General features: G+C 32.9%; 3 protein-coding genes and 1 non-coding gene across 5 annotated transcripts; 3 read left to right on the top strand and 1 right to left on the bottom strand.

Annotated features, from left to right (window-relative positions):
* The first annotated feature begins 6,772 nt into the window (after positions 1-6,772).
* On the top strand, positions 6,773-7,300 carry LOC107911958 (BON1-associated protein 2). Its single transcript, XM_016839980.2, has one exon. The coding sequence runs from the start codon at positions 6,773-6,775 to the stop codon at positions 7,298-7,300; it is 528 nt and encodes a 175-aa protein (XP_016695469.2).
* Positions 7,301-17,786: 10,486 nt separating this feature from the next.
* LOC121224019 (small nucleolar RNA snoR114) lies at positions 17,787-17,874 on the top strand. The gene has a single exon (XR_005921482.1). It is a non-coding gene; the product is annotated as a small nucleolar RNA snoR114 (small nucleolar RNA).
* A 228-nt stretch (positions 17,875-18,102) lies between these two features.
* Positions 18,103-20,506, bottom strand: LOC107910894 (E3 ubiquitin-protein ligase At4g11680). 2 transcript variants are annotated; one of them, XM_016838817.2, is made up of 5 exons: positions 19,632-20,423; positions 19,432-19,551; positions 19,222-19,354; positions 18,667-18,819; positions 18,103-18,448 (listed from the first exon to the last, which is right to left on the bottom strand). In XM_016838817.2, the coding sequence occupies exons 1-5, from the start codon at positions 20,201-20,203 to the stop codon at positions 18,287-18,289; spliced, it is 1,140 nt and encodes a 379-aa protein (XP_016694306.2). In that variant the 5' UTR covers positions 20,204-20,423; the 3' UTR covers positions 18,103-18,286. The 2 variants fall into 2 exon arrangements, with proteins under 2 accessions (XP_016694306.2, XP_040961796.1); XM_041105862.1 differs by lacking the exon at positions 18,667-18,819 and having other exon boundaries at positions 19,632-20,506.
* Positions 20,507-20,711: 205 nt separating this feature from the next.
* LOC107911957 (pentatricopeptide repeat-containing protein At2g03880, mitochondrial) lies at positions 20,712-23,628 on the top strand. Its single transcript, XM_041105861.1, has 2 exons — positions 20,712-20,920; positions 21,056-23,628. Exon 2 carries the CDS (start codon positions 21,061-21,063, stop codon positions 23,488-23,490), a length of 2,430 nt encoding a protein of 809 aa, XP_040961795.1. The 5' UTR covers positions 20,712-20,920; positions 21,056-21,060; the 3' UTR covers positions 23,491-23,628.
* The last annotated feature ends 238 nt before the right edge of the window (positions 23,629-23,866 follow it).

Genomic DNA, 23,866 nt, shown 5'->3' with positions numbered 1-23,866 from the left:
CTGACTCATAAGCTTTATATGAACTATCATCTGAGTCAGACGCTTCTCCTCCAAAATCTCCCCCTAAAGTATTTTGTTCAACTTTAAACCCTAAACCAAAAAAAGAAAATAAAACATTATATTAGTATCAACAAATTGCACAACAATTCAAACCTAAAAAAACATTATCTCAACTTCAGTTCAATTTCAAACAACATCAATAATGAACTTATGAACATTTTAGGACAATCGGACAGCAGTCGATATTCACATTTGGACAACATTAAAATACATAATCTAGAACATTAAAACAGTAATCATTATTCACATCTTGACACCTGAGTTAAAATGAAAAGCTGAACATATACATTTGCATGAAACTACACCTGAGTTAAAATTAAAGTCTATGTTTTGGGAGACAGCAACATAATTATTTTCTGTCTCTTCAAGAAAGTTCTTTTGTGAATCTTCAGTGTAACAAGTCTGGTTGATCTCTTTCTTGCTTTAATATCGTCCCTGGTAGAAGCTTTTGTATTAAAATTTGGGTTGTCATATCATTTCTATTACATGGCATTGTTGTTACCCATGTGTATGTCTCATGTCTGTGTAGTTTATAATTTTCAAAACTCATATTTTAGTGGGTAAGTTCAGGAATTTAAAATAAATGGCCTGTGAATATATGTTTAAATCCTCGCCTATCATGGGAAATTGAATAAATAAAAACTATACAGTAGAAAGTGTAGAAGATAAATCAGTTTATCTCAGTAATTATGCGATAGGATTCTTTTCAGAGAAGCTGTGGGGTATATGCTCAAAAACTAGCTTTAAGATGGAGAAGAAAAAGAATTGTAGATGATTTGTTTTTCAAATGCCAGCTTCACCACATAGTTACATGATGTATACATGCATATGCACTCATGAACTCACATATATTAAAGCTAAATCCCACTGTGTTCATGGTCTAATCTAATCCCTTTTAAATTGTGGTGTTCCTATCTGTTTTCTATGATTTTTTAAAAAATTGGACTAGAGTGCAGGTATCACTAGTAGTTTTCATCGTTTGAGCTTTTTTTTAAATATTTACTGATTCTTGAAATTTGAAATTGTTGATCAGAGGTGCGTGTATATTTCTTCTGATGGAGGTCAAGTTTGTCGACCATTGGTAATAGTCGACAAGGGAGTATCGAGTATCAAAACACCATATGAAGGAGTTGCTGGTAAGAGTTATGCTTCCTATTTTATCCAAAGAGAATAATCTTGTTTGAAAACTAATTCTAAATTTTGTGCTTATCAAGGATGGTGTCTGTGAAAAAACTAGAAAATATAATGATTTATTTGGATAAGCACAGAATCAACAGAAAAAGTGATTCCAGTTACAAGACCATCAATGCCACAGACTGCAATTCAACTAATTAAGCAAAAATATGCGGGTAAATAAATGAAAAAGATAAGTTAAACACCAAAACAGCATTCAACCCAAGTATTTTCATATATCACCAACTTCAAGTCAAATGAAAGAAGATAATCAAAGTACTAAGCAGAAAAAACTAATAACATAGAAATATAATTTAAAGAAAACAAAAGCTACTAACCAATAAGCTCTGAACCAAAACTTACCAAGACTAGAAAAAAAAAGATAGCAAGGTAATTCAGCTCAAAATCAGCAGTAAGAAAGAATAATATGGAATACCCACAAAGAGATTGTGAACGTACAAATTGATTCAGATTAGAAAAATTTGATTGAGCAACCAATTATTCAAGAACTGTGAAAAAACTAGAAAATATAATGATTAGGAACAAGAACAGTGAAAGTAACAACCTTTTCTAAAAAATTTACAATTAGCTTGAATGAAACAGGTTCATGAAAACATGTTTCTGGTTGCATTTTATGGGATGTCTACCGACGCAAAATAAAATACATGTTCACACAAATTTCAAAAAGTCGAAGAAAATATCAAGAATTTTAATTTAGGGTTTTCATTAAACAATAAAAAATTCAATCTTTTGTTTTTCAGTATTGAATAAAAGAGGCAAATGAATGCAAAGAAGACATACCTGAACTCTCCATTGAATCCATCTTTATGAAGCAGTCAATTTGATTTCAACTATTTTGATCTTAATAATAGTTTTTCCAGTCAAAAGAAAAAAAAACCTAAAAATAGAAGAGACGAAAAAAAATTAAAAAGAGGAGATGAACAGTTTTTTCAGTTAAGGTTTAGGTTTAAACATTTTAATTAATTAAAATTTTTTTAATTTAAAATCTATTTTCATCCCATTTAGAAATCCAAATTGGCACTTAAAATCTAGTTGGACTCATAGGATTACTGTTAGAGAGATAACGGAATTTAACGGTAGAGTGATCACTTCGTAACAAAATAATAACATAAGTGACTAAAACGTAACATTTCAAACATAAGTGACTAAAATGTAACTAAGGCAAACAAAAATGACTATTTTTGTAGATTACCCATAATTTAAAGTGAAAAATGTATTATTGGAATAGATCATGAAATGAATGAGTAAATGTATGTGGGTTGGTTTGGTTAATGACTCTACAAGTTGAGTATGATATGATTCGATAAATGGTTAAATATAATGTACGCATGACGTTGTTATCTAAAGTTAAGTACTAGACCATTAAGTAGAGTTATTATTGCCGAATGTACTTTTATTGTTTTAGTTATGTGAGATATTGGTTATTAAGTTATCAAGTGAATAATATAATGTTTCATAAATAAATGATATAAAATGTGCTTATGGATTAAAAATGTAATAAGTTTGTTTATACATTAGTATTTGACTAGCAAGCATGTAATAATTGAAAATTTTGAATTCCATACTTATTAAGTATAAGTATTTTAAATGTTAAAGTATGATTGGATTTTAATTGATTAAGTGAAGTATATGTTTAATAATTTATTTGAATGTGTTTTGATTTATAAGTCGTGTGATATTGTTTATTAAATATTAAATACATGTGTATTGTTGTGATTGAATTACAAAGCATGAAATATAATGAATGCCTGTTTTGAGTTATGTTTTGTTCGGTAATGCTTCGTAACTTTAATCCGGCGACGGATACAGGTTAGGGGTGTTACATTCTCGGTGTTTCTTTTTGCAGGGCCATTAATTAGATGGAATATGCAATGAGGAAGCTAAACAGATATGCCTTTATGAGCTTTTAGGTGGTGCTTTGGTAGCTTTGAGATGCTCGTAATATGGAGATTACTCAAAGTCAAGGCGATGGCTCCATGAGATGCACTAATTAGGGACAGACGTTGCAAAAGAACTTCAGGGTGCAAGATTTGTTGTATGCGTTATTGCTCCCCATTCGCTCCTCTATTGTGAAATGGGAAGCACCCAGTGGAGATGTGTTCAAGCTTTATGTGGATGTTGCCTAGAGATCAACCGGGAGAAAAGTAGCTTGCGAAGTGATTATACGCAACTCGAAAGGCATGGTTAGAGCTGGTTGTGCCTCATGCCTTTGACTCTTTCTACTGAAACTCAAGTGGTTGATGAGGCCCTTCTCTTTATTAGAAATCATGGTTTTCATCTGTTGTGCTCTCTTATTTCATCTTTGAGGGGCATGTAGATTTTGTGTTGGATTTTATTTTGTTTCTTTCCATTACATTCCTAGGCTGGGCAATGGAGTTCCCCAAGGCCTTACCTATTGATCTCGAGATTTTGAATTGGGCTGTCTCGATGCCATTCACCTGTTGGTATAGGATGACGCTATTGCAGCTTAATTCACTTTCCTCACGGGATTTTGCTTAAAACGATAGCTAAAACAACAAATGCACTAATACTCAACAAAACGATAATATGGTCACCTGCCCCTACACATACAGAATACGTCAACAACAAATGCAGCAAATACACAGCATGATACAAACAGTAGCCACCATAAAACATAGCTAAAACAAATTTTGATAACCACCATGCCAAATCACCAGAATCAATAACCCAATCCAGGGGGCTAAATGTGAGAACCCGTCATTGCAAGCCAAGCCAATCAATTTCCACCAGGATATCCCTTGGAATGGACCGAATCCAAGTCTCAACTTAAACTAAAATTTGTCAGCATTAAAACACCAGCAGCAGGGATGCAACTCGACACAAATCTCAATTAAATAAACCGAAAGCAAGTTATGAGTTGTAACAATCTCAGACTTGACCAACTTATCTGTATCTTCATTGGCTAATCTCGGAATCTGAGAGATGAAACACCTCCTAGCCAGGGAGGGGTCCTTGCATGAGTGGATGATATATATTTCTATAGATACAAGGAGCCTTCCAAGAGTTCCGAACCCACAACAACAACACTGATGCAATCAAAATTAGATTTCCCTTCAAATCATTATTTTTTCTTTGCTTAGTAGTCTCCAAATATAAACAATTTCAATTCCAAATTTTTGAATCCCACGGCTTTAGGGACAACTTTGGTCGAGTCTGCAACATGTTCAGGTAAAATCCATCCTTTTTGCAACGTGATTATGGTTGACCGATTAGTTGACGTAAATTTCTACTCCGAAACTTCCTGGCAAAATCGCTGGAGAAATGAAAAAAACCAATAGACTTAGAAGTGCAGCAAAATACTAATGAAAAGCCCCCATCATTTTCAAACATTTTTTATTACTTGCACTTCGAACAGATACGTTCTTGTTTTTATGAGTTCCGACCACCAGTTTTGACCTGCGCCTCCGCCCTCCACAGGCATTTATTTTATCAAATTTATTGGCCAATAAATAATTAACAGATTTAGTTTGGTCCAGTTCCATCACAAATACATAAAGCACTAATAGCCGCTAACGACGCGGGTTGATGTAAGTAGCTATACCTGTAAATCAATTGTTGGATCAACATTTTATTAGTAGAGTTTAATTTTTGTTGTTTTAAATTTATTTATTAACTTTAGTAATGTTTAATTTGGAGTTAATTGCATCAAAAAATTTTAAACTATCAGTCTAAATTAATCTTTAAATTTTAAATTATTCTAATTACAATTTTAAATTATTGAAGTTATATTAATTTAAATTATTGAAGTTATATTAATTAAATCTTTTATTATAAAAATTGTTAATTTAATTGTTAAATGATGTATCAAATCTTATATGACAATTTAAAATAAAAAATTATAAGAAAAAATGAATGTTATAAAAGTGTATATTTTAAAAATTTTAGTTTTGATGTTTTAGAACTTTAATAAAAGCTTTAATGTTTATTCTTTAATTTTGTTTTCAGATTTATTTTATTTTTTAAAGTTTATGTGACAACGTTTTATTTTTTTAAATCATTTTAAATTTAGTCATATAAAATTTAGCGTACCATTTAATGATTTTAATAATAAAAAGACATGATTAATATAACATTGATAATTTTACGATGTATCTAAAATATTTTGAAATTTAGGGAAATTAAAAATCATAATTTAAGGATCTCTAGTACAATTAACTTGAAAAATTAATGTCTATAAGGGTGAGTTTAGATGGGCAGTTCGTTTATTTGCAATTAGTGTAAAAATAACAGTGGCAATGAGATTAGATACTATAGCGATATTTTAGCGTGAGATAAAAAATAAGTTAAACGCACCGCATCGCACCCAATCGCCCATCCAAACTCAGTCTAAGGCTTCATTTGGGTTGGATTTTACCATGGTGAGATGGAATATTGGGTGAATATTCCTTTTCACTGCACTGGTTTCTTTGTTTGAAAGATTTGAGATGCGGTGCAATTGAGCACTCTCACCACACTGTTGCTCTCAATTTTCACTGGAACCAAAGGTTCCAGTGGAGAAAAAGCTGAGGTCAATTTCTTTATTACTCTTGTTCTTTGTTTTTTTTTTTTTGAGTTTTATAGAAAGTAAAATATTATTAGATATTATTATATAATTTTTATATAACAATTTAATAAATATATAAATTTATTGTCATAAATATATAAGTTTAATTATTATTTAATATAAAATAATTTAAATGTATTTTATTGTTTATTATGAATATAATTTAAAAATATTTAAATTTTATTGCATATGATTTTAATATTTTAATTATCATTTTATAAAAAATATAATTTTATTTTATGTTATATTATTTAATATAAATATAAATTTAATTATTTATTTTATTATAAATACATTGTAAACTAATGTCTATAATGGTCATTTTTTATTTTTATCTCATCGCTACAATTGCGTTTGAATCCAAACACACATCCACCGCTATTTCTAATCTCACCGCTAGAATATCCAATCTACTACTACAATAGTTAATCTCACCACCACCACTATTTTTTACTTTCACCGAAAGTAAATACATTATTTATCCAAAGTCCAAACTAAGCCTAATTGATTTTATCATTCAACGTTTGGTTTAGATGACGTAACCCGTTTAAACATTTGTTCCTCCGGATCTTCTGTGTTTGATTCCTTTGTTCATCTTTTATCTTTTTAATTTAACCCTTTACATGCATGCTTCCAGGTTCTTTCGTTGGCATTTGCAAAAATAGATCACCAATTTCGTACCACACACGCGCTTCTTATTATAGCCAATTATGACTTCTAGCTCGGTCTAAATTTTAAAGTCTATAGTCAACAGTGAAGCAGCACCTCTCTTTCCGCCGCCTTTCTCACTAACTTCCTTTCAACCACTACCTCTTCCTTATATTATATAATATAAACCCTCCCTCCCCTTCAACTCTCTCATATTGAATTTCATCAAAAATCCTAAACCTCCTTTCATCCTTCTTAATAATCTTCGCTTATTTCTATTCCTCTTCTTCTTCATTAATTGTTACAATGGAGACAAAATCTCGCACTCTGGAGATCACAATTTTGTCAGCAGAAGATCTAAGAATCCATAACAAATCGGTTAAAAAGAACGCTTTCGTCGTCGTCCAGACCGACAGTTTTAACTCTAAGACGACGAAGATGAACGGAAAAGGAGGGAGCTCTCCTTCGTGGAACGATAAACTAGTGATGGACATGCCCATGCACACACGCTTCGTCACCCTCCAAGTCAAATGCAAGTCCTCAGGTGGTAGGGATAAAACCGTCGGACTTGTAAGAATACCGGTGACGGATTTTATCGGAGGGTATTCTCCCGAGACTTGCTTACAGTTCTTGAGTTACCGATTAAGAGATCCAAAGGGACTCAAGAACGGAATCCTTAACGTTTCTATAAGACTAAAAGAACCCTTACAAGCTTGTTCTTCCCAGGCTGTAGCGTCTGGGCTTGGGATCCCCATCAACGGACGAAATGATTTTGGAGTTGTTACTGGGATTCCCATTTGTAGTGGCTATCCATCTACTTCTTTCTTTAGATGAAGCAATCTTTATTCAGTTGTATAAAACACAGTCAATAGGTTTTACTTCGGCCCGTTTAGTTTTCTTTTTATTTTAGACTGTAGTATCTAATTTCATCGTCATTGTCATTTTTATGTTAACTAGCACTGTCGATTCAAAATAACCTTAATGTAACATAAGGAATTATGCACATACAACGGCTATGTGGAAGTGGAAGTATATGATTTAATTTGATCCAGAAAGTGAAACAGATATAGGAAAGAGGACAAGGTCTCTTTCCTATCTCGAAAGCTTCGTAGCAATTTCAAGTGAAAAAGGTTGCATAGCATGGCATCTGCCGGTGCGGGTCTTGATAGCTTCTACATCTTAGATGGTCAATGCTGGGAAACTTCCCCCAATATTTCAGCCTTTAATTTGTATTCTTACAGCCAAGTTAGCTTAGCCCATTATTTACTATTTTTTTGAATAATTAATCAGGAAATTTTCATTAAATATATATTAATCGAATGAGACCAATATTTACCGTTCATGAATGCATGGTCCATCGCCAATCCACCGGCCCAGGTCAGTGTGCATTAATTTGATTACATTTGGTCTGTATTTAATTTTTATATTTTAATTGGATGAATTTTGTTTATTTACTTTTTGATTTTTTAATTTACTACTAGTCTTATATTATGCATAAAATTGTAGACTTAATTTATATTTTTTAATTTGATCATTCTTAATTCTTATATTTTTTTTTAATTTTGAAATTTCAGTCTAACACAGTTAGGACAACCTTTATGTAACAGTCCGTTTTGAGTGAAAACGGAATAATAATTTTGGGACCACAAATTCAAGGTCGAAAAAAAAATATTTTAATATTATTTTATAGTCTATGGTATGATAGGAATGTCGTACGAAAGTTTCGTTAAGAAATTTCACCAATTACATGTCTAATTTGTTAAAAAGGACTAGATTGAAAAAGTTGCAAAACTTGTTAATTAAAAGAAATAGTTATTAAATAGTTTAAATAGTAAATGAGGAAGGACTTTAGGCATAAATATTACTTAAGTAAATGGCTGAGGAGGCATAAGCTTAGAAAAATGACAAAATGATGTGAAATAAGGGTAAAATTGTAAATTTTGCCAAATTTAATGAAACAAATGGAAAATTAAAGGATTCTAGACATTTTCATCATCATTGTAATAGCCTAATTTTTAGTGGTGTCGAAAATAGTGATTCGAGATCACTAAATCCGACCAGTGAGTTTTAAAATTTAATAAATTAATAATTATGGGTCAAGTGTGAATTTAGAAAAAAATTTGAATTTATGAATTTTGTGATTTAAAAAGAATTTAATAGGTAAATTAGTCTAAAACGAGGTATCGAGACCTCAAATTCATAAGCCGAGCCATAAATATTTTTATAAATATTTATGGAGTGTCATTAAGTTAGTATAAAAGTTTCGTTAGAAAATTTTAACGTTTGGATAGTCAATTAATTAAAAAGGACTAAATTGAAAATAGTGAAAAATTTGTTAAATTGTGATTAAATAGCTTAAGTGACCAATAAGGAGGGATTTAAAAGGCAATTAGGCCCAAATTATATGGGTTGGACGGTTGGGCAAGAAAAATCAGCAAGAAAGTAAGGAGAAACAAGGGCAAAATTGGAAACTTTAGAAATTAAATATATAAAACAAAGACAAAAGTGAAAAATCTAGAGATTTCTTCATAATTTATCAGCAAAAATGCCACAGGAGGTCTGAAACAAGCTATTTTCTCATATTTTTATACCATGTGATTTAAATTCTTACTTTTTCTTTGAAATATTTATGTTTTGTGACTTTTACAACTAGGTCCAACTATTGAATTCATTAGTTTTTGATTCCATGGGTGATTTTTTAAGTTACCATGAATAATTTATGGAATTTTATGATGAATTATTATAGATTTTAAGTTTTAATTTCAATATATTATGATTTTATTAAGTGATTTTAGTAGAAAATGATTTTTAGGACCTAATTGTGAAAAAGTTAGGAATTGGGGTTTTGTACTTAAATTCTGAATATCAAAGGCTGTATAGTAGTATAAAGTGATTAGATAAAGTGTTATTGGAGGAAAAAATTGTTCAATTAAAGTGTTAATTAAGTAGGGACTAAATTGTAAAAATCGTAAATTCTGGGGTAAAAGTGTAATTTTGAAAATTGAAGGGCATAAATTGCGAAGTGAATTAGTATTGAATTATATGCTAATGAATGGAAAAATTTATATTATAGATCGGGAATTCGAAAATAAATGCGGAAAAGAGAAAATATCAAACTAGTCCCTAAACTTTTACAACTCTTATAAATTGGCCCAGGTAAGTTCATACGGCTGAAATTTTATGATTAATTGTTAATGTGGGAATGATATATTGTATCAATTCGTATATTGTTGTTGAATTATGATTATGGTAAAAATGAGAAAAAAAATGAGATTGTTGGTTCAAATTAAGGGATACGCAGGATTGAGTACATACGTTCGGTAATCATTGATGAATTGACGAATAAGTCCATGGTGAATCCATGGCAAATTGTGAAAAGTAGGTATGGTCTTTCAGTGAAGAAAACCATATTGAGTTGTAAAAAGTAGGTATGGTGTTTCAGTGAAGAAAACCATACTGAGTTGTGAAAAGTAGGTATGGTATTTCAGTGAAGGAAATCATACTGAGTTATAGCATTGTAAAAGATTCAAGCAAATCGTGGCATCGGGCAAATGATGTACTCAAATCCGTAAGACGATCTTTAATTTGAAAAGTATTTAAAAATGCAATTGAAGCTAAATGTTGGGATATAAGTTGACATCTGATATTGAGTTCGATTCAGTAAATTCATTGTTTGAGATTGTGGTTGGCAAGAAATGTTGAATTTTTATTTGTTTATTAATATTGTTAGTGAAATTTTGGTAAGATTTTATTATGAGCCTATGAACTTACTAAGCTTTCTGCAAGCTTACTTGTGTGTGTTTATTGTTTCTTGTAGATTGATATATATATATGTTCGGAGGATCGGATCTACATCAACGATCACACTATCCAGATTTACTCCGGTAGATTTTGTTAAACAACTTTTTAATTTTTATGGCATGTATTGGGACTAGGTCGTTTTGTGTGTATTCTTATGATATGGCTAAGGAGTAGCAAGTAAATTTTCTATAATGAATTAACTATTGAATTGGTTATATAAGAACGTGATTTGTGTTGTGTATGCTTAAATGATAGTTAATACAAAGAAATTATAAAAGAGTAAAAATTTGCAATGGAACAATTTTTGAACAGCATCATTGACGTGATTTTGAAAAATCACCAAAAATGGTGGAAATTTAATTAGAGAGTGAATAAGATATAGAATGAAAGTTGAATGAGTCTATTTTCATATGAAAGAAATAGAGTAAGCAAAAGAGTTGTATATTTTTAGATATTTGAATTTTAGTGAGACAGGATCAGAATAGCTTTTGAAATCCCCTGTTCTGACTTTATAAAATCATTAAAAATTGTACAAAAATAATTTGGAGTTATAATTTATATTTTTAGATTCCTTAGTGAGTCTATTTTCAATAGAAACAAATGATAATGTTATCCAAATTCTGTACATTGAGATAATTAATTTTTAGTGAAAAGGGATCAGAGCTGTCGAACTGTGAAATAGGGAAAATTTAAAGAATAAACTGTACTAATTGGCTAAACCAAAAATTTTTAAAATTTTATGGTAAGAAGATATATGAGTCTAGTTTTAGAAAAAATTTACGGATCTAAATTTTGAGTTTCGTAACTCGATTTATAATTAAATTAGTGATTGTTGCGCAGGTGGATAGTTTTATTGTGAATAGTGAAATAAATTGTTTTAATTTGATTAAGTATTCGGAAAATTTTTAATGTTCCCGGTTTGGGCCTGAACCATTTTTATTGCATGATTTAGGGTCTTGAGATTCCTTTTTAGGGACATATTGAATAAACGTGAGTGAATTAATTTTAAAAGCAAATTTTTCTGCTCTGAACTAGTAAGTTAAGTCAGGTAATGCCTCGTGCTCGACTCCGGCAACGGTCTCAGGTAAGGGGTGTTACAATCATTTTCAGTTCTAAAATAGACATTTAAGAGGTTTTAGGCTGGTTTTTCAATTTGTGCTTCTTGTAAGTTCAATTCTTACCCGTTTCTTATAATTTTTATGTTTTTGTGATTGTTACAATTAGGTCCAATTAACCTTTACCTTAGTTTTTGATTTTATTGAAAATCTTGGAAGTTACCATTGATGTGTTCATATGATTTTAGTTATTAGATGATGAATTTGAGATGTTTATGAGTATTTAAAAGTATTTTATTAAAATTTGATGAAAACATGATTTAGGGATTAAATTGAAAAGATGTTGAATTTATGGTAAATTCTAAATTTTATGGAATTCATGGGTTTCTAATGTTATATATGAAAATTTCTAGGCTTGGAATGAAGATTAAATTTCATGAATTTTATTTTCCGAGCCTAGGGACGAAATCAAGATTAATTAAAAGTATAAAGGCAAAATAGTAATTTTGCCTAAGGTTTGAATTAGATTGAAATGAATGTAAATTGTATTAAATTGATGCTAACTTCATTCATATAGATCTGGATAGACCAAATACGGAGTTAGATCGAGGAAAAGAAATGGTGTCGGATTAGTAAATTTTACATACACGAATATTGTCGAGGTAAGTTCATGTAACTAAATTGTATATTTATATTTTTGAATTGAATGTTGTGTATGTGAATTAAATTGTGTAATTGACATGTATGAAAATTAAACACACATCCAAATATATATGACAAGTATTAAGTCCTGTTTGAATAAATGAATTCGATGGATACAAGGTTCCCGAATTGGCTGTGGTCCTTTTGCGGACACACCACAGCTCAAAAGAGCGTCCCATTATTAGCTCTTATGAGCTCCCCAATATATGGTTCTTGCGAGCTTCCCATTAATAGCTCTTCGGAGCATCCCGATTGGTTGTGATCCTACATGTGTTGTGGACACACCATAGCTCTTATGAGCGTCCCGATATATGGCTCTTCGTGAGCTTCCTGAGTAAAGGCTCTTTGTGAGCTTCCAGATTAATGGCTCTTCGGAGCTTCCCGATATTTACTCGCTTGAACCTTCCCAATATTGGCTCGTATGAGCTTCCCATTAATGGCTCCTTGGAGCTTCCCATTATATGGCTTGAAAGAGCTTCATGTTTATGTGCTCATATGAGCATTCTCGAATATGAATTGACGGACTACAGATTTGTACACTTCAAGTATATTACCCATATATCCATCGATATTTCAAATGATTCAACGGGCCAAGCTCTAACGTAAGACCACATGAAATTGAAGTGAACCATTGACCAAAAATACTTGAATTACATGAAATTGATATATGAACACAATATGTGAAAAGTCTATGTATATGGAAGTTTGATATTTAATGAGTTCATATATGTTTCTTGATATACATATGTAATACATGACTAACATGTTTGATGAAGTTATATGTTTAGGCTATTGGCCAAATTGTTGAATGTATTTTGTATACTTAATTTTAATGTAAATGAATGGTAAGTTAATTTCCCGTTATACGAACTTACTAAGCATTAAATGCTTACTTGGTTTTATTTCTTCTATTTTATAGTACTCGAAGGTTCGTAAAGGTTGGAAGCGGGTCGGAGCTACATCATACTATCTCTCGGGCTTTTCGGTATATGTAATATACTAAAACTTGGTTATAATGGCATGTATAGGATAGTTTAGCCAATGTTGGTATATATATGTTTTAATTGTAACTAGCCATTGGGATGGCTAGTGATGGCGTGTTTTGATGTATATTTATATGTGAGGATATATCATGTTTGACATGTGTGTGCTTAGTATGGTTGTGTTGGATTTAGTAAATTAGACATAAACATGTATAAGTGTGTATTTGATTAATATGGTAAGTTTATACGTTTGGACAAATAAGTAAGTTTGTAACTTGAACATATGAGATGATATATCATGCATAAGATTTGGTTTTGGCTAGATTCAAATGTGTGGAATTTGCTTGAGGATGAGTTAAAATGTTGTTGTAGGAGAAAGACAAGTTGGGTGAGAAAAGTGGCCTTGAAAATGGCCTATTTTCGTCCACATGAGCAGAGACACCGGCATGTGTCTTGACCTTGTGTAACACACGGCCTAGCACATAGGCATGTGATCTGGCTGTGTGTCTCCTATATCTTTAAAATTGAGAAACAGAATGCTCAGGTATTTTCACAAAGCCTAGCACACGGGCGTGTGGCTTGGCCGTGTGACCTTTGCACCTAATTAATGCAAATTAAATTGTTCACACGACCTAGCACACGAGCGTGTGGCTTGCGGGCTAGGACACTGCCATGTGCCCCTATTTCGAATACCCGCAAAGCTTGAGACATGGGTGTGTCTCTTGGTCGTGAGAGCCACACGGCCTGGCCACATGGGCATGTGTCCCCTGCACCTAAAATTTTTTTTGATATTTTGCGAAAAATTCTCAGAGTTTCCAATTTAGTCTCGACTTGTTTCTAATGCATATTTTGGGCTTCGAGGGCCCATATAAGGGACAATATGATTGATTTATGATATGAATAGTAAATTATATGAAATAATTATATTTGATTTGTAAATTTCGGTAATGCTCTATAACCCTGTTCTGGCGACAGATATGGATTAGGGGTGTTACATCTTAAATTTGTTTATTAGTTTCTTTTTAATAATATGACGAAATGGTAAGGTAACATGACATTACAAATGTTATAATATGTTTGCCAATAAAAGTACCACGGAGGCCCCTTATATTATGAGCCAAATTGCATTTTACCTTCTCTACTCAAAAAATGGACAAATCAATCACTGTGCATTAGATTAAAGAGTAAAAGAGCCATTTACATCAGCATGAGATACACGTGACACTATTTGGTTATTGTTTCAGTCATAACATTTTTTAACAATAGAAATAGATGAACTTTTTAACATAAAGGACGAGTTTGGCCTTTGATTTAACGTACATGGATTAATTTACCTATTTTTAAGTAAAGAGAACAAAATGCTATATGACACTTGATATAAAAACCTTCATGAAATTTTCACCTGTGTTTGCCTCATAAAATTTTGAAAATAATAAAATGAATTAAAATTGAGAGATTTATGCGTTGATATCGTGGCGAATCTAGAGGGAGGCTAGCAAGGGCCCCAACCCTCTAAAATGGATTTTTTTTTCATTTAGGTCCCTTAAAATTTTAAACTAGTAATGATAAAATTGCATTTTGGTCCCTCCAAAAATGATAAAAAATTGATTTAATCATTTAAATTTTATAAAGATATAAGCTATTAAAATGGTAAAATTACACTTTTACTATCATAAAAATATACAATTTAATTCCGCCCCTCCTAAAAAAAGGTTCTGTATATAAATTTTGTATTTGGAAAATATGATAACATATTTTTAAAGATAAAGTAGATAGTTATTTTTCTTAGGGATAAACCTCAAAATTATACATGAACTTTGATTTAATGTGCAATTGTATACATGAACTTTAATTGTGGTTCAAATGTATGATTGAAACTTTAATTTTGATTTAATCGTGCATATTCAAAGAAATAAATATATCAATTTATTTTTTATATTGGATAAATATAATTACTCATGTATGCAATATATATACATAAAATGATCTTATATCAATAATTGTGTTAATTATTTACAATAATTTGATCAAATAAAAAATTCATGTACAACATTGAACAAAATTAAAATTTATGTATACAATTACACATTAAATCATAATTCATGTATAGTTTTAAATTTTATCCTTTTTCCTGTTGAGGAGAAGTTACGTAGACAATAATTGGCCCTTTTATTTTTTAGCTAAACTAAATTTGGCTTTTTAAGAATGTGATTTTTTACCCCAAAAAAAATCAAATTGCCTTCTTTTTAATAATTATTTTGTTAATTATCTTTGGTGAATTAAAGTCACAATAATTATATATTTTTTATTTTTAATTATAAATATTTTAATAAATTTTTAATTTAAGTAAACAGATAATAGTCATCTTTCCATTAGCAAAATGGAAGAAGATCTTAAACAGATTGCAGGACATGTTTGGGTAAAATCCATCGTTTTTGCAAGGTAGTTGTGGTTGACCTAAATTTCTACTCCAAAACTTCCTGGCAAAAGCGCTATAGAACAGGGAAAACCAATGGACATTTTTTTATTACTTACATTCCAACACAAATGTTGTGGTTTAGACCCTCTGCAGGCATTTATTTTAGGTCCACTTCCATGCTGACGACTGCCCGCTGATGTAAGTAGCTCTACATGTTTGATGGAAGTTTTATTAATTAATAGTTTCATTTGGTTTGTTTTAAATTTATTTATTTTCTTTAATAATGTTATAAATAAGATTTTATAATTTATTTGTTAGAAAAACAAACTGAATTGATGTTTAAAATAATTTTGTATGTTACCTTCTGCTGAAGAATAGGTAAATTAATCATTGTACATTAAATCAAAAAATAAATTAATACTTTGTTAATTTTTTTTATCTATTTCTATTATTAAGTGATGATGTAACTGACGGAGCAACAAAAAAATGATATCTGACATTTATCACGTCAAAACATATTTTAAATAATTGTAAATAATTATAAAAAAATATTTTAAAAATTATTTAAAATTTATTAAAGACAACATAATGAACTTGAAAATTGGTTATCTATGCTTAAACGAGTCTAAACAATCATTTACCCGAATTTATTCTAGAATGGTTTTTTAAATAATTTTAAAGTTTATAAAAAAATAATTTAAAAATTATTCAGAAATATAAAAAAAGATTATTAATTTTTTAGAAAGTAATAATGAAACCTTATTACGAAAGGTTACTATTTTATATATGTATATATATTTGAATTATAAGAAATATTAGGAAATAATATATTAGGATGTACCAACTTGTTTAATTAAAAATATCAACTTAATTAAGAAGATATGTATATATATTTGACTACTTTAAGAGTTTTTATAGTTTATAAAAAAAAATTGGTTTTTTAAAAAATTAATAATTATTTATGATTTCTTATAATTCTAAATAATTTTGTATAAATTTTTAAAAATTCACTCTAAAATTAACCTAAAATGATTGTCCAGTTTCATTTTAGTAGACAATCATTTATCATATTTTAATATTTTTTATAATTCTTAATACTTTTTAAATAATCTTCAGCATAGCACCTTATTTAATGGTTTCTATATCCTGATTGCTGGTTTTGGCCTGGGGTGTTGCCCTCTACAAGATATGTGCTTCAATGGACGTTTTCATCATACAAGCGGTACGTCATAAGTATAACTTGTGAAATAGTTTTACGTACGAGGTACTTTCATTCCCTTACTTGTTCTGCTCTTCCTACATATCTGGTCTCTTGTATAATTACTCCCCATGTGGTGGTTGATTTTGTAGCTGTGTCTTATTGTTTTCTCTGCAAGGGAAAAAGGAACACTAATATGTGTCATTTTGGAAACTTTCTACTGTGACTGATGAAGTGGAAACTGTATCTCCACTGACATCATCTTCACAGAAGGGCAACCTATCCTAAGATCTCCACCCAATGTAATCACTTGAAGGCTACATCTATCAATATGCCTACTTATCTTGTAAATTGGTTGTCAAGCTTTTCCCAAAGTGACAATACTCTTTCTTAATCATCTCTCGACAGATAAAGGTCAGGGAATTGTTGTTGGTTTTAATGAATGCTCTCTAATTGATTGGTATAAGGTCTGGAATGCATTTGTGTTTTTGGATGTTGGTTTTACTCGTAGTGTATGAAGGAGTGAAATCTTTTTGCAAGGAAGAAGATGCAGCTCTTCCCGTTAGTGCTTAAGTTGCAGCTGAGCAGTTTATCTCTGAGAAATGGACACATTTGGGTATCCTAAGTAGTATGGACCCATTGTCTGCTGATGGTGCTACAATGCTTGTGCTGCCCTTCACTGAAGATGAGGTTTGGAGAGTGATTTCCATTAGCGATGGGGACAAAGCCCCTGCTCTTAATGCTTTCAATTTAGACTTTTACGACAGAGGAGGTTATGAAATTTAAGAACACCACCTTCTATTCCGGTCAATGCTGCTGGGAAACTACACTTGATCCTTAGTCGATGCCAGTCGTGATGCTCATTTTTATTTAATGCCAAGTTAGCTTAGCCCATTATTTACTTTTGTTTTGAATAATTAATGAAGAAACTTCCATTAATCCAATGATAAAAGATATTCATAATAATGAATCGTATGGTCCATCGCCAAATACACCACGTCATTGTGTATCAATTTGATAATGGAAGCAATTTTTTGGGCCCTGCCATACATACCTGTCTTCATAGTCTTACGAAAAGTATATAAAATTTTATCGAAAAAGCAACAGGCACCGGTGGTCATGCACAGTACAGACCCGGGTACGATTCCCGGCTGGTGCATTTGAGCTGTGAAGATCTCTGTGCTTATGTGATCGCTAGGGTTTATTATACTCATCTGAAATTAAAGATGACATTAAGAGTATCTAAGCTCTTCTCTTTTTAATTTTTATTTTTAACTTCTACTCAGTGTTTACTGTGTACATACATGATGAATTTGGAAATCTGAAACCGTAAATAGGTCGAAATCCAAATATTAGATTCACTTTCGTACGTAAAACATGATTCCCTAGAATAATAAGTACTAGAAAAATAAGTACTTCATTAATAACTAAATTAAAGTGATTACCTTAACTCAGAGGGAATCAAAGGCAAAAGAAGCTGGGAAAAAGCATTAACTGTATGTAGTATATTAACAATTTCAAAAACACTCCAAATGGAAAACAAAAAACACATCTGCCTTTGTTGCAAAACCTGTTCTATGCTGATGTATAGTCATATAATTACATTTACATACAAGCAGGGAACTGCAAACAGGCAGTGTTAATTCCTGCAATTAGGGTTTTCTAAACCTCTTCGCTCACCTTTAGAATGTTGAACTTGCAGAGAGGACATGTAGCATTGATGTACAACCACTTGTCTATGCAGTTGCAATGGAAATGGTGATGGCAAGGAAGTTCGCGCAACTCGGTCCCATCTTCATAAGCAGAAAGGCAGATGCAGCATTCCTGTATTATGATTGGCACATAAATTTATGTCAAAATCGTGAAAATTCGTTCTTCGAAAGGCCAGAACAACACTACTTTTCAAATGCCAGATATAAGGCTACCAGTATTTGATTCAATGTCAGATTGCAAATTGGTTATATTATGAATTGCAGCTTCCTAAAAGTTTCAATGATTTTCCAAAAGCAGCATCCAAGTGCACAACAGTACAGGCTACTTACAGCATCTTCACGTGAAAGAATCCGTTCAGTTGGAGTATCAGTGTTAGATTCAGTCATTATGTTATAAATTTCACCATCTACTTTTTCGAGATCAACTGTCCTTTGAAACCTGTACTTTGGCAATCTATCAATTTCTTCATCTGTTGCTCCATCCTGTTTTTACACATTGAAGATGGTTTAAAATATGGAGAACAGCAGGGAGAGTTTAACCTTGTACAGAGATTATGAAGGATGCGGCATATATAACATATTTCTAATCACATTGATGGATTCAACAGTGAAAGCCATTACAGATTATGGCCCATAGAGTCCAAAATTACATGTTTCCTCACAGAATGTTATAATCCGTAATCACCAACTCATCGCCGAATTAGTTGATCATACAAGAAAATTTTTTGTTCTACTTTGAAAAAACATCATAAAAGAAGCAATCTTCGTCTCGATCACAATCAAAAGACTAATCCACCGAAACTGAAGCTGATGAATACATCAATGAATATTCTTTAATGCAATAACAATCTGCATTATTTAAAAAAAAAAGTTAAAAAATTTTACCCGGTCTGTAAGAGCATACAAAATTGCAATGATACAAGGAAGACAGCAGCAAACAGCAAGACCAATAAGACAGGCAACAGCAACACAGATGAATACAAACACCACATCCAACGCAAGAAATGTAACACAAAGCCTGCCCAGTTAAGAACCCATGTTAATAATCATAAAAAGTAATTGATAATAATAGAAAAAACTTCATCTTGATAGTACCAGTAAAGCTTAGGTGCCTGATGTGTCAAAACTTGTCCTTTGGAAATTATCCAGTAAAATCCAATTATCCACCAAAGAAATGAAAACATCGTATTTGCAGACTCCAAGCTCTTGGCAACTCTGCAAAATTCATAAAAATTTATTGAGCATAAGCAGTATTTTGATTCTATTCCTAACTTATTCTTATATAGTTAATTTACCTGGTTTCATCTCCACTATTCAACTCCTCTGTTACATTATCCTCGGAATCATCTGCTTCACTCCCAGACTGAGAATTCAGACCCAAATCCGGATCCTCGTTGCTCTGCAAGCCCTCAACCCTCCTTTCGTTTCTTATTTTATATTCTACTGCTACGCAAGCCACGTGAAACAAACACTGTAAGCCGTAACCCCAAACCCAGAGCCTTAAGGGGACGCTGGGCTTTTCTTCAAGGCTGAGTCCCAAAACGACAACCGCCATTACCACAAACGCCATATTCCAGAGAATGTCGAGGATTATAACGGGCTTCGAGTAGGCCCAATCGCTTTGACGCTCTTCGAGTTGCTCCGCAGCGGTTTCTCGCACGCGAACCGATGGCTCACGGAGCATCAAACGACGACTGCTGACGCGTCGGAGGAGCCTAGCGGCTGTGCCAGGCAAAGGTGGAGGTCGACGACGGAGGATGCGGCGGCTGCGGAGAAGGTGGTCGGATATGGAATGGGTCAGGAGGGGTGACGTGTCCACCGCATCTGATGGAGGTGATGTCTGAGGTAGTGCGTTTGATGGGTTCATCTCCTTCAAAATAATAAAACCTTCCTGGAAATTAAGGTCGTAAGAAAAAAAAATCTATGACGCAATTACTTAGTAATAATGATCAAAGACTCTACTTTAATGAGGAATGACTTTAAAGGAAACAAAACAAGATAATTGAATGAAAATTGGGAAAAAAAAAAGAATGAAAGAAGAAAAGGTCTAAATCAAACTTGGCAGGAATTTGAATTTTGGTGGGTTTATTTGGATTTATGTAGGAAAATTTTGAAACTTTGAATTCAGATAACAAGAAAAAAAAAAAGGGGGTACTCTCCATCTTATAAAAAGGCAATAACTTTAGTACAAAAGACTTGAATTATTAGTGTGAATAGGGGACAGTGGAAATGGGTTTCGAAGACGACGAATCATGACGATGAAAATACAATGATAGATAGCAACAGCCAACAGCTTCCTATTATATTATTATTTTTATTACTGTTTTAAAATTTTCTCTATTTTGGAGTAAAATTTTGATGGATAGCGATGAATGAATGAACACTCAGAAAGAGCAGAAAAAGCCAAGGAGATGAAAACAGACAAGACCGAAGGCGTCCCCTGTTATCGGAGCATCTCAATTTCATCTGTTATGATACCATGGAAGTTCCCGCCAAGTAGCTTGAGCATCAGGCGCTCCATGTAACTGTCAAAAGGACCCCACCCTGTCTCTTTTTCTGTGAAGGAGACCGTGAGCCGTATTTGGTATTTGGACCCTCAAGATATTTTTATTTCATATTTTTTACTCTTAATTCCGTATCAAATTTTAACCCTTTTCTTAATCTTCTTGTTCGTGGCTGGTTTTGGGACTTGGGACTTCCATTGCTGCTCGATCTGAAGCTTTAATGATAAAACTAAATTTCAAATTCCTGGACTTGTCTTTCAAGTCATTTCATCAATGCATTCACGTGCGAACAATGCATTTTCATTTTGCGAATTCCAGTCAATCAAAGATTGATTCCAATTGGGTTTTGAATGAATTATCTAAATCGGGTCGGATTAATGAAGCTCGGAAGCTATTTGACAAAATGCCTGAACGGGATGAGTTCACCTGGAACACGTTGATAGCTGCGTATGCAACTTCCGGGAAATTAACTGAAGCTATACAACTTTTCAAAGAAACCCCAATAAAAAGTTCCATCACTTGGAATTTACTAATTTCAGGTTATTGTCTACATGGTATGGAAACCGAAGCTTTTCATTTGTTTTCCAGAATGCAATTTGAGGGGCAAAGGCCTAATCAATACACAATGGGAAGTATTTTAAGGTTGTGTTCAACATTGGGTTTGCTTCAAAGAGGAAAACAGGTGCATGGTTATGTAATAAAGACACAATTCGAGTCGAATGACTATGTTGTTACCGGTCTTGTTGATATGTATGCGAAGTGCAATTGCATTTTGGAAGCTGAGTATCTGTTTAAAATGATGCCCAACAAGAGAAACCATGTCATGTGGACTGCCATGGTTGCTGGTTATTCTCAGAATGGAGAGGCATTCAAAGCGATTGAATGCTATCGAGATATGGTGGTTGAAGGAGTTGCCTCTAATCAGTTCACTTTCCCGAGTGTGTTAACAGCTTGTGCTGCGGTTCAAGCTCGTAATTTTGGCACACAAGTGCATAGTTTCATTGTTAGGAGTGGTTTTGAAGCTAATGTTTTTGTTCAAAGTGCGTTGATCGATATGTATGCAAAATGCAGGGATTTGGATAGTGCCTTGATAGTCTTAGAGAATATGGAGGTTGATGATGTTGTTTCTTGGAACTCTATGTTAGTGGGGTGCGTGAGGCAAGGCTGTGAAGAGGAAGCTCTCTCATTGTTCCGTAAGATGCATGCTAGAGATATGAAGCTGGGTAATTTCACATACCCTTCAGTTCTAAACTGTTTTGCTTCAACGAAAGATATGAACAATGCAATGTCAGTCCACTGTTTGATCATTAAAACAGGATTTGAGGCATACAAGCTTGTGAATAATGCTTTGGTTGACATGTATGCTAAACAAGGAAACATGGATTGCGCTTTTCAGGTTTTCAACCACATGCCAAACAAGGATGTTGTCTCATGGACCTCTCTAGTGACGGGATATGCACGTAATAACCATCATGAAGAAGCTCTCAAGTTGTTTTGTGACATGAGATTGGCAGGCATTCATCCCGACCACGTCGTTCTTGCCAGTGCTTTGAGTGCTTGTGCAGAATTAACAGTTCTGGAACTTGGGCAACAAGTTCATGCAGACTTTGTTAAATCTGGCCTCCAATCATCCACTTCAGTAGATAATTCCCTCGTAACAATGTATGCCAAGTGTGGATGTATAGACGATGCAAGCAGAGTATTTGATTCCATGCAAATCCGGGATGCGGTAACTTGGACTGCACTAATAGTTGGTTATGCCCGGAATGGTAAAGGAAAGGACTCAGTAAGGTTCTATGATCAAATGATTGCTAGTGGCACAAAACCAGACTACATTACTTTTATAGGCTTACTATTTGCTTGCAGCCATGCCGGTCTTTTGGAAAGGGGTCGCTTGTATTTTGCATCAATGGAGAAGGAATATGGAATTAAACCAGGTCCTGAACACTATGCTTGTATGATTGACCTCTTGGGTCGCTCTGGAAAACTCGTTGAAGCAGAAATGTTGTTGAATGAAATGGATGTGGAACCGGATGCAACTGTGTGGAAGGCCCTTCTTGCTGCATGTAGAGTGCAGGGCAACCTGGAATTGGGGGAAAGAGCAGCAAAGAACCTCTTTGAATTAGAGTCCAAAAATGCTGTGCCATACATAATGTTGTCTAACATGTATTCTGCTGCCGGAAAATGGGAAGACGCCGCAAGGATTCGAAGAACAATGAAATGGAAGGGGATCAGTAAGGAGCCTGGATGTAGTTGGATCGAGGTAAACAGCAGAGTGCACACCTTTATGTCGGAAGACAGAGGGCATTCGAGAACTACTGAGATCTATTCCAAGATTGATGAGATCATGGTTTTGATAAAGGAATCTGGTTACGAAGCCGACATCAGTTTTGCACTCCATAACATGGATAAAGAAGGGAAGGAGCTTGGTCTGGCCTATCACAGTGAAAAACTGGCCGTGGCATTCGGACTTCTGAGCTTACCACGTGGGGCTCCGGTCCGAATTTTTAAGAATCTTCGAGTTTGTGGTGATTGTCATACTGCTATGAAATACATATCTAGAGTTTTCCATCGTCACATCATCTTGAGAGATTCTAATTGTTTTCATCACTTCAAAGGAGGACCATGCTCATGCGGAGATTATTGGTAGATAGGTTTTAGTCTAACCACGTTCCTAGTTCTCCATACACTTCTCTGATCTTCCGTTACATGTAATCTGTATTCTACACATTTTTGTATTTTTTAACCAATGTTTTTCAAACTTATAAAATCCATAACATCTTTATCATTCAATGATACAGGAACCAAATATTAAAAGTTGTCGTGTGTTTTTGTTGTGTCCTCTTAGTGAGGGAAATTGGATATTTATAAAATACAGTTATTGTTCATCGAAATGACGTCTTAAGTAGAATCCGTGCACACCAACACGTATATTACTCTAGACTTAACATATATTTATCGTACCACACGCTTGATTTCGCATTCTCTATCTGCAAGCCCCCAGTAAGCCCTTAATTTTCTACCTT

This window comes from Gossypium hirsutum, chromosome D11 (genome assembly GCF_007990345.1).
Source record: "Gossypium hirsutum isolate 1008001.06 chromosome D11, Gossypium_hirsutum_v2.1, whole genome shotgun sequence".
NCBI classification, from domain to species: Eukaryota; Viridiplantae; Streptophyta; class Magnoliopsida; order Malvales; family Malvaceae; genus Gossypium; species Gossypium hirsutum.
Note: the sequence above shows the minus strand (reverse complement) of the source record. Positions and strands in the feature narration are given on the sequence as shown.

Excerpts from the sequence above, each read along its gene's own strand:
- LOC107911958 (XM_016839980.2), top strand. The coding sequence starts at position 6,773 with ATGGAGACAAAATCTCGCACTCTGGAGATCACAATTTTGTCAGCAGAA.
- LOC107911957 (XM_041105861.1), top strand. The coding sequence starts at position 21,061 with ATGATAAAACTAAATTTCAAATTCCTGGACTTGTCTTTCAAGTCATTT.
- LOC107910894 (XM_016838817.2), bottom strand. The coding sequence starts at position 20,203 with ATGAACCCATCAAACGCACTACCTCAGACATCACCTCCATCAGATGCG. Across the intron at positions 19,552-19,631 it reads AATAGTGGAGATGAAACCAG|AGTTGCCAAGAGCTTGGAGT; the intron begins GTAAATTAACTA and ends TGAATTTTGCAG. Across the intron at positions 18,449-18,666 it reads TTCTTTCACGTGAAGATGCT|GAATGCTGCATCTGCCTTTC; the intron begins GTAAGTAGCCTG and ends ATCATAATACAG.